The sequence below is a fragment of the Phycodurus eques genome, chromosome 17 (assembly GCF_024500275.1).
Source record: "Phycodurus eques isolate BA_2022a chromosome 17, UOR_Pequ_1.1, whole genome shotgun sequence".
In the NCBI taxonomy this organism is placed as follows: domain Eukaryota; kingdom Metazoa; phylum Chordata; class Actinopteri; order Syngnathiformes; family Syngnathidae; genus Phycodurus; species Phycodurus eques.
In genome coordinates this window covers 12,009,367-12,026,441 of record NC_084541.1, presented here as the reverse complement: position 1 = coordinate 12,026,441, position 17,075 = coordinate 12,009,367, and the positions used below count along the sequence as shown (strand labels likewise).

Here is a 17,075-nt window from a genome sequence, read left to right as displayed (position 1 = left end):
GCTGCAAGGTTTAGTATAAAAAAGAAGTGGTGGTCAAACTACGGCCCGGGGGCCTTTCGCGGTCCGCCGTCTATTATTAGTGGCCTGCGGCATATACTAAAAATAACATTTGTAATGGCCCACAGTCAAACATTGTACTTATACAACAAATACTAAAAAATAAATTAAATATTTCCGTTTTCAAAGAAAATAGCGAGAATTGCAAACTGTTCCACTTTATTGCTCTGTGTCATGGTCCGATTTGTCAAACATATCACAATAATTCTCCTCAGGAAGTACACACTGACTTAAAACTTGTCACTTTACCATATAGATTGCTCTTGTTTTGGTTCCAAATGTCGATATTCGCCTGCTACACAGTGCAGGGGCGAATCTAGTCTTGTGGGACGCATGGCCGTCGGCCACCCCAAAATCTGAAAAATCCAAAACTATTTACCATCCATCCATCCATCCATCCATCCATCCATCCATTTTCTGAGCCACTTCTCCTCACTCGGGTCGCGGGCGTGCTGGAGCCTTTCCCAGCTGTCATCGGGCAGGAGGCGGGGTACACCCTGAAATGGTTGCCAGCCAATCACAGGGCACATAGAAACAAACAACCATTCACACTCACAGTCACACCTACAGGCAATTTTAGAGTCTCCAATTAATGCATGTTTTTGGGATGTGGGAGGAAACCGGAGTGCCCGGAGAAAACCCACGCAGGCACGGGGAGAACATGCAAACTCCACACAAGCGGGGCCAGGGATTGAACCCGGGTCCTCAGAACTGTGAGGATGACGCTCTAACCAGTCGTCCACCGTGCTGTCACTATTTACCATATCAACTTTAATATAAAACTGTGATGTAGACAAAAATGATCTGTGCTGCTTTATGAGAAAAGTGTTCCCACTCTATGAAGCAATTCTATAAATATCTGATGACTGACACATTTTAGCCTTGGGGCCCGTCTCTACTTTAAAAATGTTTTTAAGCTACTACTTAAAAATAAATAAATTGAGAACTAAAGTCGGTGATCCGAGGTTACCACGGCACCAACAGAGGTAACCATTGGAGTTACAATGCGTCTTTTTTTTTTGTCCTGAGATGGAACAGAAGTGGAGTGGAGAGTTGCAAGAGGACTCAGTCCTAGTTTTTTTATCTCCAGGAATTGAAAGACACCAGTAGATCCCTTCATCTAATTGAGCTTTCAATCCGGCCCCGACAAAATCTTAGCCTGCTATCTTTGCTTTCGCTTTTGATTGGCACACTAATTAAGATGATGACGTTTAAAAAGTTGTTGCCGTGGAGCACATTTCCTTTGAATGGCGGTCTAATCTAATCCGCGGTTTATGCTTTGTCATCGTTTTTTAAATTTGATTATTATAAAAGCTCCGACTTCACTATTATGTATAGTTCACTCAGAAACTACATTTACAACAATATATACTGAACAAACATATAAATGCAACACTTGGGTTTTTGTTCCCATTTTTCATGATCTGAAGATCAAAGACTTTTTCTATGTGCACAAAAAGCCCGTTTCTTTAAATTATTGTTCCCAAATCCATTGCAATCCATGTTAGTGAGCACATCTCCTTTGCCGAGTTAATCCCTCCAACTGCCTCCTTTGCTGCCCACAATAAAATATCTGTCATGTCGGTCAAAACTTGCGACATCTGTCGTATTGTATTGTGTGATAAAACTGCACATTTTAGAGTCGACATTTATTACATAAAAATGCAGAGCAGCTTTAACAATAGCCCCCTCCAGAATGCAAATAGTAGATAGAGTCCTGTCAATGTATTCCAAATGTGTTAGTAAAGAAGTAATCTGGTACCAAACACATCCATGGTCAACTTTAATTTTCCATTTTCCTTTTGCCCTTTAAATCATGACACAAGTACTTTCTTCTGCACCAGAATAAAAATTTTTTATGATCCTTAGGTAACCTTCTAAAAACAAACTAAAATTAGTTAGTGATTTGAGCCATGATGGGACTTTTCTCTTCTGTTCCATATTAAAGAAAAATGCCGCAGCTTCTCTCTTCCGTGAAATAGAGGACAGACAAACAAACAAAAATAAAAATCTTTTTCACTTCTTTCAGATGAATTTGTTCTCTTTATGCCATTTGCATCTCAATGGAACTTTGTTCCCCTATCCAGAGTAAAAATAAGAAAAAGGTATCATCTGAGTTCATCCTCCATGAACCAGGAAGTGGTTTGCGAACATACGAATCCACAGAGAAACACAAATACACCGTAACAGTTCACTTTATTCTTTGTAGCGTTTTCTATTTTTGTCCTGATGAAAACGTTCCCCCTGGCCGATAATCAAAAATGGTTTTGTCCTGTGATGCTGAATGTTAACAGTATTTTCTTGTCTACTTCATGTCAAGGCATCAACTTTATCTTCTATTTTTCTTCACGTAACCTTCAGTCGGAGTGTCGGTGACATGATTTCAGACTTGTATGCCCTTTCACATCAATCTGGACTTCATCACTCCTCCCCTGTATCTCCTTGGTTGCCCTCGTAGTCTCATCCATCTCCTTTCCGCTTTCCTCCTCGCTTCCATCTTCCATCTTCCATTTCCGCTCGAACTCGCTCATATTCCTCCTTCCTGTCACAGAACCGCCTAAAGGCACAGCCAGCTTTGGAATGTGAAGTTTTGGTGCATGGGGAGGCCACTTTTTTTTTTTACTTACACCAGCACAATCTAATGATATCCATGAATAATATTTTCAAAGGAGACATAGAATGCAGTGTTTTCACAATTTCAAACAGTTGCTAAAGCTGTTCTCTGCAAAGCAAAGCTCAATGCAGCTCTGCTTACCTTTTGACTTTGCCAGAATAGCAGAGGCATTGTACCCATGTGAGTGTTTCTGCAATATATTGCCCATGCATGATAACGTTTCAGACCGTGTAGTCGGGCAGCTGGATGCTTGAAAGTGGCTTTGGAAATTCCCCTAGCATATAACTGATTATATCACGGAAGGAGAAAGTGTGGGGGTAGTTATTATGTACATTTGCCCCATTGTTATGTAATGATGTGGCGGAAATGCAGAACAACTTCCCGGTAGACGCCTTTTGATAGGTAGGCAGACGACAAAAGATTTATTTGATCGTTTAATTTCACACTTGATGGGCGGGCAGGCGCTGCGGTGACCCTATTTGTGTACAAACAGTAAAAAAGTCAGTATCCATAATATGTCCCCTCTGAAATTCTGCCCTTATAAAGGGTGCTCAGTAGGTCCATGTCAGAGAGAGAGCGAAAGACCTAATCATTTCACAGTGAGTTTCTTGGTTGTACAACTGCACTGTTGTCTCGTTTTACCCTTGAGAATACACTCAAAATAGCTCAGTGGGTGCCTTTTTTCGTTAACTTTTTATATGCTTTACTCATACACGGTGAAAAGTATGCCGACAAAGCACGGTCAAGGAGTCAAAACGAGCATCTGATTCTGATGCCTCTCGGACGCCTCCCTGATGAGATGTTCCGGGCACGTCCTACCGGGAAGAGACTGCGGGGACGACCCAGGACACGCTGCAGAGACTATGTCTTTCGGCTGGCCTGGGATGAAGTGGCTGGGGAGAGGGAAGTCTGGGCGTCCCTGCTAAAGCTACTGCCCCCGCGACCTGACCTTGGATAAGCGGTAGAAAATGGATTGATGGATGGATGGATGGAATATGGGGTGCTGTGTGTACATTAATGAGGAAAAAAAATTACTTACATTATTTTAACAAATGGCTGCAATATAACAAAGAGTGAAAATTTAAGGGGGTCTGAAAACTTTCTGTACCCACTGTACCTATACAGTAATTGTATACTACTAAAAGCTGAAGCAAAGATGGATAACAAAAATCAGACATAATCAACACACATCTACAATGGTTCCTCCAGATATGAGTGACCCAACATACGACTTTTTCAAGAGGCGATGGTAATTTCTTTTTGTTTTTGTTTTTTCTGTTATTGCTTTGACTTGCTAGCGCTAACTTGGCAACTCACCTAACAACATATAGAATTAGTTAATATTCTTAGACAAAGAGGCTTCAAACTGTCTACTGCCACTCTCAACTACAGGTTAATGTCAAACGAAACATAAAATAAAGGTTATTACACATTATGTATTTAATACAACCACATAGTCGCTGCTAGCTTAATCCTAACATATAATGGGAAACTCCATAGGCACACAGGCTAACAATTGGCATATGGTGGTGTTGTTAACCTTTAAGTAACATATATTGGAACACAAACGTTACAGCAAAATGTGTAGACAGCTAATATAACAATACAGGCATGTATTCTTTATCATCCGGGTAAAACAATGAACATGACTGTCGTACTTAGAAGTCGCGAAGGAGCTGAGTCCCTAGTACAGTTTATCCATACGGCTGTCCTTAAGTGCTCCCAGGTGGCCAAGGCGCGCACACCAGAATGAGAAGCACAATGTGCATTGAAGGAGAAAGTGTGACAATTATAACACATTAAATCATTACTGTATGTTTTTGAAAAGTATAACACAGAATGCTTTTTCTCATGAAAAAAAACCCAAATTGCAATTGTTGTCGTTTTATGTTGTTTTATGGAGAGGCTGGAATGGATTAAGAGCATTTCCATTAATTTCAGTGGGGAAAAATGGTTTGAGTTATGAAGGTGGTCAAGGAACGAATTCAACTCGTATTTCAATGCCGACTCTATTGGGAATTACTGAATGACTTAAACAGATTAACACAAATTAGTAGAACACAAGGGTAATCCACAAGCTGATTGGCTGACACAGGAGGAGATGCTTTATTTTAGTTTTATCGTGCACTAGTTAACTTCTTGAACATTTCCACCTCAATCACACAAATACTGCCTGATATTTTCAACAATTCCTGTCACGTTGCACTTGTGAGCTATCCCGAAGGACATTTGACATTTTGCAAGCATCATACACACACGCACACGCACGCACACACACACACACACACACACACGCACTCACACGCACACGCACACACGGACAATATGCTCCAAAGAATACAAAATAATTCCACAGTGCGATGTAGAATGTGTGACAGCTTTAGTATTGAGCCGTTAAACAACATGATGCGAGACAGTGACGCGTACGGCAACTCAACGCGCGTGCACCTGCTGACCTTCTGATGCACACGAAGCTCATATTAAAGGTTGATAGAAGTGATAGAACTGACGCAGAGCGTGAAGTGTTCGTATGGACACTGCGACCTATTTCCGAGATGTTCGACTTTGCACGATAACCTTTGAATGCACATGGCCAACGTTTCAGTTCTTTTTTTGTACAACTCGCTGTTGTCTAACAAGGAGCTGAATGGCAAAATTCACAACAGGTTTTCTTAATTTCCAATGACATCCACGTCTATGTTTTTGTGTGACTCTTCCAGTCCCTCTGTATGTCAACATTCAGTTGCAACCCCTGTGACACTCTCAGAACTAACAATGTGCAATGTGCAAGGTACTGTTGATCAAAATGTAACTAGCATAATGAGGACTGTTTGAATGCCAATTCTAATTGAAGCAGGGAGTTTTGGGATCCATTCATGAATGAATCACCTGTTGTGAATTTTCTCATTCAGCTGCTTGTTAGAGAACAGCTTGTTGGGAACAGTTCGGAAGTGCATTCAAAAGTTTAGACAAGGTCAAATTAAGTTCATCTGTAAAGGTTATAGTGCATTTTAGGTTCATTCAGAAATGTCACCCAAAAGCCTAACATCCCAAACTTTTTGGGAGTCGTGAAAATATTTGTAGGATTAATTATTATTTACTACCTTCGACTGAATAAAAGTCATCAGTGAAAATAATTGTGACATAATTATTATTCTTATTTTTGGTATTTATATTCAAGTACCAGAGGTCACAAACATTAGGCACAACTGCACAACCTATTTTTTTCTAGTTTATTATTATTACATTTTAAAAATGTTCTACAATATTATTATTGTTATCTTCATTATCCATCCATCCATTTTCTGTACCACTTAGCCTCACTAATGAGGATGATGAGCATGATCATCGTCATCATGATAATATTTATTTATCATTTTTTAAAATGTATTTGTTTATTTATTTTCACGTTTTTTAAAAAAAAGTTATAATTTTTTTAAATTAACAACAAAACTAGACATTTACTATTCATAATAAATGTATGATATATAATGATGTATTATTAGTAAAAAAAAAAAAATACAATTGTCTGGGATTAATTACCATAAAAATATCTAAAATAGTTTAAAAAAAAAAATGTTTATCTATGTAGAATTATTCATGTTTTCTATTATATATATATATATATTATTTATTTATTACTTTTTATGTTACATATTTAGTCAACACATTATAGTATTACTACTGGTCGTAATATAGCAATGATAATAATAAGAAAACTAATGCAATTGTGTGGAACCATATAGTAGTGTTTTATGTATAGATTTATTTCTCAATTTATTTGCATTATTTTCTTCCTCCAGATTTAATGAACCAAAATATTAGACACACCTCTAAATATATTTTAGGAGGTGTGTCTAATATATATATTGCAAATATATAATACCAGACCAGCGGCACGGTGGACGACTGGTTAGAGCGCCAGCCTCACAGTTCTGAGGACCCGGGTTCAATCCCCGGCCCCGCATGTGTGGCGTTTGCATGTTCTCCCCGTGCCTGCGTGGGTTTTCTCCGGGCACTCCGGTTTCTTCCCACATCCCAAAAACATGCATGAATTGGAGACTCTAAATTGCCCGTAGGTGTGCATGTGAGTGCGAATGGTTGTTTGTTTGTATGTGCCCTGTGATTGGCTGGCAACCAGTTCAGGGTGTACCCCGCCTCCTGCCCGATGATAGCTGGGATAGGCTCCAGCACGCCCGCGACCCTAGTGAGGAGAAGCGGCTCAGAAAATGGATGGATGAATACCAAACCACAGAGAATTTTTGAGGCAGCATTAGATTGTGTAGCTATACCTCATATTGCGCCCGCTGGCATATTTACAATACAACACTGACACCCCACTCCATTGACAGGCTGTCTTCTGTTGTGTAACAACTCCCACACACCAACACTCATGCACATGCACACACACACAAACGCGCGCGCACATGCTTCTATTCTAGCAGTCATCACTATTTGATGACAGAGCTTCTGGTTTCGTCACTGCCCTTTGGTACACAAGAACCAGGTGTGAATAATTTAAAGTCCTTACCAATAAAGGTGGGCCAATGGTGGCTCATTGTTAAGCGCAGGAAGCACGAGGCACACACTCCCAGATACGCACGTAAAAAATAAGGGCTCTATCCACCCACCTTCGTGCTCGCAGCTCTTCAGCAGCAATCTCATCCCGGCTGTCCTCTCTGTCTATTGCCGTTCATCACAAGAGGCGGCGCGCTGACTGCTAAATGCTGATGTTCTCACCTTGTGGACTGACCCGCCTGCTCTCTGCATCCTATCAGTCGTCATGGAGGAACCCCAGAGAAAAAAGAGTCAGCGACATGAAGGCACCAAGCCCAGAAAGGTGAGTTATCTGGGGAGAGTCTGCCAAATGCTTGTTGTTGGCTGCTCAAAAAAGGTTACAAAAAATGTCCTCGCCTCACAGGCATAGTGTGGATTGGGCCCAGAGCCAGCTCGCCCGTTAGGCGACATAGACTGATGCTAAGGGTGCCGTGGCCTCCAGGCGCACCACAAAATCAGGAAAAATCACTTTAAATAAAATTATATTGAAAACGTGTTATTACTATTAATTATTAAAATGGAGACGCTAACAGATTAAAATGTGACACAATACTCAATGAACATTACTACAAATGTTAACACCAAATAAGTCTACCTCCCCTTCTCAGGCTGATTGGTATCTGCTCGCACTCTGGAGGGTGGGGGGGGGGGGGGGGGGTGCACATTTGATGTGACCCCAGAGGAAGAAAAATGGGAGACAGAAAGAGGTAAAGATACATTTGATTCATGAAATGAAGCATCAGTTAAACTGTCAGTTCTCCAGCACAGTGTATTGTTAACGAGTGATAACTTGCTTCTGAACAATTGGCCTTAAAATGGTAAAAAAAAAAAAACATGGATGTTTGATGAAATGAAGGCAGGCATATTTCTCATCTGGGATAGATTTTTAAGAGAAAAACATTCAAAAATAAAAACAAAATGAAGAGGAAAAAAAATCCATGGCCATAGTTCAAAAAGTTGACCTGATTGAGCAAAACTAATGTGATATTTGGATTGAACACATCAGAACTGTCCTAAATAAGATAAAAAAAAAAAAATCTTTGATAATAAATTAGATGTTGACCAGTGTAGACTATGCTACTGTATTTTACGATGGTGATACTTGGAGAGCAAAATACTTTTGGACTTGACGTAAAAAGTTGGACAACCACTCTCTCAGGGGATTGATATTTCTCAATATATTTTCATTCAGACACTTTTGTCTTGAATGCGTGTGAAAAAAGACGAGATGAAAGCCTGCCTTCTACCTCGATACGCTTTGATTGCACATACGCATCTCCCATAATAGATCAAACCATTGCGCTTTTACTGATCGTCTTCTCAGCTACCAAGCAACCGCATTGACGCATCACTTTGCATCGCTACAGTTTGTACTGTACATACTGTAAAAGCCCAATCCGCTCCCAAACCACCAGGTCAGGTTCAAACTGGCGTCGTCCTACAGCGGCCGGGTCCTGAAGCACGTGTACGAGGACGGGCAGGAGCTGGACAGCCCCGAGGAGAAGTACCCTCACAGCTTCCTCCCACACGGCAAGATAACACCCAGCCACCTGGAGATGGAACAGCTGTGCGGTTTCGAGGAGCCTCCGTCGGCGCAGCAGGGTGGGTTGTTATCGTTATGGCAACAAAGTGTTCCGCTGGCTCATGTAAAATGGATGGCTGCACTTAGGTTTGCTTGGGAGGGCCTCTGTCAAGGAAGCTGGAAGCATCAGAAATCAGAAAAGGCTGCTTTTATCTGAGCTCCTGCAGCATACCCGCTGTAGGTTTGCATGAATTTAACCGAGCAGACTGCCTTAATAGTAATGGAAATGTGCGTAGACCGTGGCTGCTTCATGATGCTGATGCTGCTGCTGATGATGATGATGATGATGAGATAAGCGATCTATCTAATGAGAGTTAAACTGTTACAATCTAATGAGATTCAATGCAAAAAAAAAAAACAAGTATCAGAAAATAAGTCATACTGAACTGTGTTTTGAATGTTGCGTTCCTCTCACATAACATAACCAAAGTACTTGATAGATAGATTAGAATGACTCAAGAAATGTTCACCAAATAATGAAATGACATTTTGGAACAGTTGAGGAAGCTGCAGTTTCCATGGGAATTAAAGTTAGTTAACTGGAAAATTTGGGGTCACTTTTACATGTACATTTCCTAACCTACAATTTTGAAAATATCCACTTTATTCTCATGAATTTCCATCATTTTGCAACTGTAGTTCAAACATCGATCAAAACAGGGGCAAAGGTTTGGACACACTTTTGTAATTCTAAACGAAACTGACCATGTATCCAGACTGTACCTTGTACAATTAAATTACCTTACAAAGGATTATTTTTTAAATATTATTATTGAAGTGGATTGTTAATTGAAAGGCTGTAGGAGCATATGTTGTGTTGGGGGATGAGAGCGGCGAACGTGTGCTAGCGTGACAACATGTTGTTGTTGTGCGCCCAGGTGTCGAGCCTCCAGCAGGACTCATTGCCCAGAGAATCAACGTATACAGAGGAATGGGAAACTACAAGGCAGCTGTGGGCCAGACCAACCAAACAGATGGAGACACTAAAGTAAGCACTGGAACGCTGTGGCTCAGTAGTGACATGAATTGAAATGTATTCACAGTTTTAACTGCACAATATTGTGGAGCGGTCACATGGCAGAGGCTACTGGAACACTAATCGTTAAGATTGTCTTTGATACTGAGCAGGGAACTAATTTCCAACATGCGTTAACATTCCGCACTTTAATTTTTCCGAACAATGTTTTGGTTCGTGACAGAAGACAAATCCCTGTACAATTAAAGTACCGGCACATTTCGGTTGGAAGGGGGGAAAAAAACGGCAAAAAAAACAAAATCGGCAAAACAATTAATGGGCGAACACAACGACAACGAGGAAGGCGACACTTTGGCGACAATATCAGGGAGGCCTGCTGGCTTAATGTCAGCTTCATCCGCCACACAGGAAGACACAATCTTATCACGTTTATCAGCCGAAGACAGCAATGTGGATTTTATACCGGGGCTGTATTTCGCTTTAGGGGGCGTTTAGGGTTCACAGACTTTGCTGCTCCTCTCTATACTCCCCCCGTTTTTTTTTTCCCTTTTCTTCAAAAGACAGACTCTGCTGGAGCACAATGCTCTTTATCTGATTGCCATTTCACCATGTTTGAAAAATGCAAATGACTGCAGGTATCTGCACCCTAAGAGATAAAACGGAAGTGTGAGTGATAAGTAAGAGAAAGTAATGTATGACAGCTTTGAGTATTGTTTTGAACCCCTGCTTAACTGATACTAATACTGCAAATGTGCCGATGTTAGCCATACAAATGTAATGATCATAATATAAAGGATATCATTAAACAAAATGAAAGAAAATTCTACTATACAGGTACATTATTATTTTACAACCATATTTTGTATAAAATATTATGATTATTCTTATTTGGTGTTTGCCCTCAGTCGTCAGTGTTGGACTTTGGAAAGATCATCATCTACACCAGCAACCTGCGCATCGTACGAGCGCCGGCGAGGAAGGCCGAGGCGTCGCGCCACGGTGCGGCGCCCCCTGTGGCCCCGGAGGGAAACCCGCAGGCCCGTGAGCGGGGCAGCAGGAGGCGAGCGAAGGTCCCGGGTACACAGGAGGACGAGCGTAAACCGACGACACACACGCAGGTAATGATCCTCGACCAAAGTATTCTGGCTGGAGTATTTATTACCTCCATTTGTGTTTCTCACTGTTCTCATTTCCTCATATTTCCCTGCACTCTGTCTCTCTGTGCACTATGGACTCTCTAAAGAGATTACATACTGTGTGCAGCTATATTACTGTTATTCTCTACATACTGTGTGTGGCTATATTACTGTCATTCTCACCCCTCTATCCCTGCTGATGTTTCTTTGGACCACTAAAGTGGGGTGCACACACACTGACAATCAGGCCTAATTTGAGCATTTTCTTCTCCTTTGTCATCAAAGTCAGCAAACGCTTGATTATGGGATGTCTCTGCAAGGTTACCCTGAGTTATTATCCTGCACTGTGAGGTGTATTAAAAGTTTTTCTCCCTGACCTGCCCAGAAAACGGTCAGGGCAGACAATCGTAAATGTTCAACCTCTTCAATTTTTACGATGGCGAATCCTTATCTGTCTGTCGAGCAGATCGTAGAGGAAGAATCACTCTTAAAACACTTTCCAGGATAATCACTCACAGTGATCATTTAGACCCTTTGCTTTTTAGCCAGAAACGAGGAAAAATTCTCAAATGATCCCTAATCGATGGTATGTGTGTAACCCCCCCTTTAGTTCCTTCTTTCACATCTGCTTGAGGGATTGCCCTTCTCTTTGCCTTTGTCCTTTTTTTCCTCATCTTGTTGCCTTCCCATTTTTTCTCAGAAGAGAAAAGTTTGCTTTCTGCTTGTTTTTTTTTCTTTTTTTTTCTCAAGTTGCCAATTTTCTGTCCTTCTCGGCTGCGCAAAGCCCAGGAGTTAATCTTCTTTTGTGATTCCCCCATTTCTAGCATAGCGTTTCCATGCGTTTGCAAACATTTTGCATTTGTTAAGCCAATCTGGAATTACATTTCATAGTATATATTTATTTATATACACACACAGTGGAGTCATCAAGTCTGGGGGCAAGTTAAAAAAAGAAAGAAAATTGAAGTGTAATGTACCGCTTGGCTTGCAAAACTTCTGTAGTGGCTGGAAATAGGATTTGAAGCGTGGAACATACAGTGATATGGGCATAAGGGGGGGGGGGGGGGGGTGAAAGATACACCACTGTACCTGTAGTATCACAATGTAATCAATAAATTTCTTGCTCCCAGTTGATCCCTATAGCCCGAGGTTAAGATTGGGAAACACCCAGAAGTTTTTTTTTTTACCACATCATCATGGCTTGGATTCCATGAAAAAAAAAAAAGGTTTCTTGTTCACGTCAATGCATAACAACTAAAATTTAGAACAAAAATTGTGAGCCTCACAGAGGTGACAGTTAAGACCAACTTCCTGGATATCTTATCAAAACTGATACATTTATTGCTGTAGTTTATTTTGCTTTGTGACCAAGCTCGTAACTCAGTTTACTCATATATCAAATCAATTATCGCCACTGAAATGAATTGAGATCCCATTAATTCATTCTACGCCCCCCCCCCCCAAAAGAAACACCACAATTGTCGTTTGTTACATGTTTTTAATAGAGAAAAATACAGTGCATTGTAAAATATAAATATAAAAACATAACGCAGCATAACAAAAGAGAAACAAACAGGTTTATAAAGTGTAATTAATCAAAAAGTTTCTCACACACACATTAGGGTTGAAGTGATTAGTTGACAAGTCGACTAAACTACTATGTTTTGACATTTAAAGCTGGAAGTCAACTCATCGCTAATCACGTGTTTTTGGCATCTTGTCTACCAATCTGCCAATGTACAGATGACTTTTGATTTACCCGTCTGCTGCCCTCACCAGGCTATAACTCGTCTGTGGTGCACCAACATTTCTGGCCAACAAATCGACACGGTCTTCATTCGTCTGCGCGGGTCCGAGAGTACCGCAATAAACTGGATGTGTATGAGAATAGCAGTTAGCCTTGTTTGCTTTGGTTATTCTGATCGTCGCTCGTCTTTAAATAGTCTTACCAGTGATACCACAGTCACTTGCAAAATAGGCAAGTCTATCTCATATTACACTTGACTTGCTTCACATTATAGTCTACTCAAAAGCATAACACACACACACACACACACACACACGCATACACACACACACTGTAGTATCCGAGTATTGTGTGCCTTTAAAGGGGTGTGGTCTAGTAAGCAACATCAGGAGCTGTCACTGCAGATCCAGGTTGCCGTTTATCTCTTGCATTTCTCCATGCTCCTTGCAAGTGTTTTCATTTTGTATTTGGTTGCTTGTCCGGTTCAGTAAACGACTGAAAGAGTATTGTTGACTGTCGGGCTCCATCCATCCATCCATTTTCTACCGCTTATCCGGGTCGGGTCGCAGGGGCAGTAGCTTTAGCAGGGACGCCCAGACTTCCCTCTCCCCAGCCACTTTATAAACCTCTTCAGGGGGGATCCCGAGGCCTTCCCAGGCCAGCCGAAGGACGTAGTCTTTCCAGCGTGTCCTGGGTCGTCCCCAGGGTCTCCTCCCGGTGGGACGTACCCGGAACACCTCACCAGGGAGGCGTCCGTGAGGCATCCGAATCAGATGCCCCAGTCACCTCATCTGGCTCCTCTCGATGTGGAGGAGCAGCGGCTCTACTCTGAGATCCTCCCGGATGACCGAGCTTCTCACCCTCTCTCTCTAAGGGAGAGCCCAGACACCCTGCGGAGGAAACTAATTTCGGCCGCTTGTATCCGGGATCTTGTTTTTTCGGTCACGACACACAGCTCTTGACCATAGGTGAGGGTAGGAACGTAGATCGACCGGTAAATTGAGAGCTTCGCCTCCGGCTTAGTTCCTTCTTTACCACAACGGACCGATACAAAGTCCGCATCACTGCAGACGCTGCACCGATCCGCCTGTCACTCGTGAACAAGACCCCAAGATACTTGACCTCCTCCACTTGGGGCAGGATCTCATCCCCGACCTGGAGAGGGCATGCCACCCTTTTCCGACTGAGGACCATGGTCTCAGATTTGGAGGTGCTGAATCTCATCCCAGCCGCTTCACACTCGGCTGCGAACTGCTCCAGTGAGAGTTGGAGGTCACGGCTTGATGAAGCCAACAGAACCACAACATCAGCAAAAAGCAGAGATGCAATACTGAGGCCACCGAACCGGAACCCCTCTATGCCTCGGCTGCGCCTAGAAATTCTGTCCATTAAAGTTATGAACAGAATCGGGGACAAAGGGCACCCTTGGCGGAGTCCAACCCTCACCGAGAACGAGTCCGACTTACTGCCGGATATGCGGACCAAACTCTGACTCCGGTCGTACAGTGACCGAACAGCCCGTATCAGGGGGTTCGGTACCCCATACTCCCGAAGCACCCTCCATAGGACTCCTCGAGGGACACGGTCAAATGCCTTCTCCAAGTCCACAAAACACATGTAGGGCGAACTCCCATGCACCCTCGAGGACCCTGCCGAGGGTGTAGAGCTGGTCCACTGTTCCATGGCCAGGACGAAAACCACACTGCTCCTCCTGAATCTGAGATTCGACTTCCCGACAGACCCTCCTCTCCAGCACCCCTGAATAGACCTTACCAGGGAGGCTGAGGAGTTTGATACCCCTGTAGTTGGAATACACCCTCCGGTCCCCCTTCTTCAAAAGGGGGACCACCACCCCAGTCTGCCAATCTAGAGGCACTGTCCCCGATGTCCATGCGATGTTGCAGAGGCGTGTCAACCAGGACAGCCCCACAACATCCAGAGCCTTTAGGAACTCTGGGCCAATCTCATCAACCCCCGGGGTCCTGTCACCGAGGAGCTTTTTAACTACCTCAGTGACCTCAAACCCAGAGATAGGAGAGCCCGCCTCAGAGAACCCACACTCTGCTTCCTCATGGGAAGGCGTGTCGGTGGAATTGAGTTCTTCGAAGTATTCTCCCCACCGACTCACAACGTCCCGAGTCGAGGTCAGCTGCGCCCCATCCCCACTATACACAGTGTTGGTGGTGCACTGCTTTCCTCTCCTGAGACGCCGGATCGTGGACCAGAATTTTTCCTCGAAACTGTCCGGAAGTATTTCTCCGAGTTTTTGCTTCAGCAACCACCAGAGCTGCATTCCGCTTGGCCAGCCGGTACCCATCAGCTGCCTCAGGAGTCCCACAGGCCAAAAAGGCCCGATAGGACTCCTTCTTCAGCTTGACGGCATCCCTCACCGTTGGTGTCCACCAACGGGTTCGGGGATTGCCGCCACGACAGGCACCGACCACCTTACAGCCACAGCTACGGTCGGCCGCCTCAGCAATGGAGGCGCGGAACATGGTCCACTCGGACTCGATGTCCCCCGCCTACTCCGGAACATGAGCAAAGTTCTATCGGAGGTGGGAGTTGAAACTCCTTCTGACAGGGGATTCTGCCAGACGTTCCCAGCAGACCCTCACAATACGTTTGGGCCTGCCACGTCGGACCGGCATCTTCCCCCACCATCGGAGCCAACTCACCACCATTGGTGGTGATCAGTTGACAGCTCCGCCCCTCTCTTCACCCGAGTGTCCAAGACATGCCACCGTAAGTCCAATGACACGACCACAAAGTCGATCATCGAACTGCGACCTAGGGTGTCCTGGTGCCAAGTGCACGTGTGGACACCCTTATGCTTGAACATGGTGTTCGTTATGGACAATCCGTGACGAGCACAGAAGTCCAATAACAGAACATTGCTCAGGTTCTGATCGTTCCTCTCAATCACGCCCCTTCCAGGTCTCACTGTCATTGCCCACGTGAGCATTGAAGTCCCCCAGCAGAACGATGGAGTCCCCAGCGGGAGCGCTCTCCAGCACCCCCTCCAAGGACTCCAAAAAGGGTGGGTACTCTGAACTGCTGTTTGGTGCATAAGCACAAACAACAGTCAGAACCCGTCCCCCCACCCGAAGGCGGAGGGTGGCTACCCTCTCATTCACCGGGGTGAACCCCAACGTACAGGTGCCAAGCCGGGGGGCAATAAGTATACCCACACCTGCTTGGCGCCTCTCACCGTTGGCAACTCCAGAGTGGAAGAGAGTCCAACCCCTCTCGAGAGGACTGGTACCAGAGCCCAAGCTGTGTGTGGAGGCGAGTCCGACTATATCTAGTCGGAACTTCTCGACCTCACACACCAGCTCGGGCTCCTTCCCTGCCTGAGAGGTGACATTCCACGCCCTTAGAGCCAGCTTCTGTAGCCGGGGATCGGATCGCCAAGGTCCCCGCCTTTGGCCACCGCCCAGCTCACACTGCACCCGACCCCTATGGCCCCTCCCACACGTGGTGAGCCCATGGGAAGGACTGTCTGGCTGCTTTTTTTTTTTTTTTTTCACGTCACTCGAGCGTATCTGAAGCTCGCTCATAGTTGAATTTTTTTCTGACAACACAAAGCAAAAAAATCGACCACGTGATGGTACATACCTCGCAAAACTTGCGATGCTATTTATCATATTGCGGGGAGCAGCCAGATGCTTTCCGACGTCACACGCGGGAGGCCCAGAACTGAGGTTCAACCCCAAATTTCCAAAATGTGAAGCAGACATACTGACCAGTGGGCCAAATCTCAGATTGCAATCAGAACCAGTTAGGGTCTTGTGCTTACTTCTATTTTACTTCTGTCCGACTACTTCTTCTTCTTCTGCCACTGCACTGCACGCACCCAACCACCCCTTGTGTTCTCCAGGAGATGGGCGGCTGCCAGCTCTGCGGCGGCTCGGGCTGCACGCCGTGCTCGCTGTGTCACGGCAGCAAGCTGTCCATGCTGGCCAACCGCTTCAACGAGTCCATCAGCGAGCTGCGCTGCCAGGCCTGCTACCCTCACGGCCTGGAGAGGTGCCAGGCTTGTGCAGGCAAATCGCGATTTTTGCCCACTGCTCGTGCCTGGCGTGGAGGGGAGCCAGCCAGCCAGTGAATGGAAGTGTCTTTGACGTTCAAGTGTGTGTCCAGGCGGCACGATTGCTTAATCCCAAATGTTCATGGCGAGGTTTCAAGCGTAAACCATGGCTGAATAGGGGAATTATGACTGTGTCGCACGACCGTAAAATACATTTTACTGTGTGCGGTGAACATAATCCCCCCATTTTGTGCAGGTCACATTATTTTGCATCTCTGCTCTGCTTAATTAAAATGATTCAAACATTAACAGATGTATTTTACCTAGTAGGAACCTATTTATTGTTAATCCAAGAAATATCTCTGCACCAAAATCAAAC

The 17,075-nt window shown here is 44.2% G+C and overlaps 1 protein-coding gene across 1 annotated transcript; it reads left to right on the top strand.

Annotated features, from left to right (window-relative positions):
* The first annotated feature begins 7,445 nt into the window (after positions 1 to 7,445).
* LOC133416364 (glutaredoxin domain-containing cysteine-rich protein 2) lies at positions 7,446 to 16,774 on the top strand. The gene is made up of 5 exons (XM_061703216.1): positions 7,446 to 7,511; positions 8,644 to 8,830; positions 9,689 to 9,798; positions 10,692 to 10,904; positions 16,547 to 16,774. The coding sequence occupies exons 1-5, from the start codon at positions 7,455 to 7,457 to the stop codon at positions 16,772 to 16,774; spliced, it is 795 nt and encodes a 264-aa protein (XP_061559200.1). The 5' UTR covers positions 7,446 to 7,454.
* The last annotated feature ends 301 nt before the right edge of the window (positions 16,775 to 17,075 follow it).

What these genes read in the sequence shown, in the direction of transcription:
- LOC133416364 (XM_061703216.1), top strand. Translation starts at nt 7,455, where the DNA reads ATGGAGGAACCCCAGAGAAAAAAGAGTCAGCGACATGAAGGCACCAAG. An exon ending in GCCTCCGTCGGCGCAGCAGG is followed by an intron (nt 8,831 to 9,688) that starts GTGGGTTGTTAT and finishes TTGTGCGCCCAG; the next exon opens with GTGTCGAGCCTCCAGCAGGA. An exon ending in AAACAGATGGAGACACTAAA is followed by an intron (nt 9,799 to 10,691) that starts GTAAGCACTGGA and finishes GTTTGCCCTCAG; the next exon opens with TCGTCAGTGTTGGACTTTGG.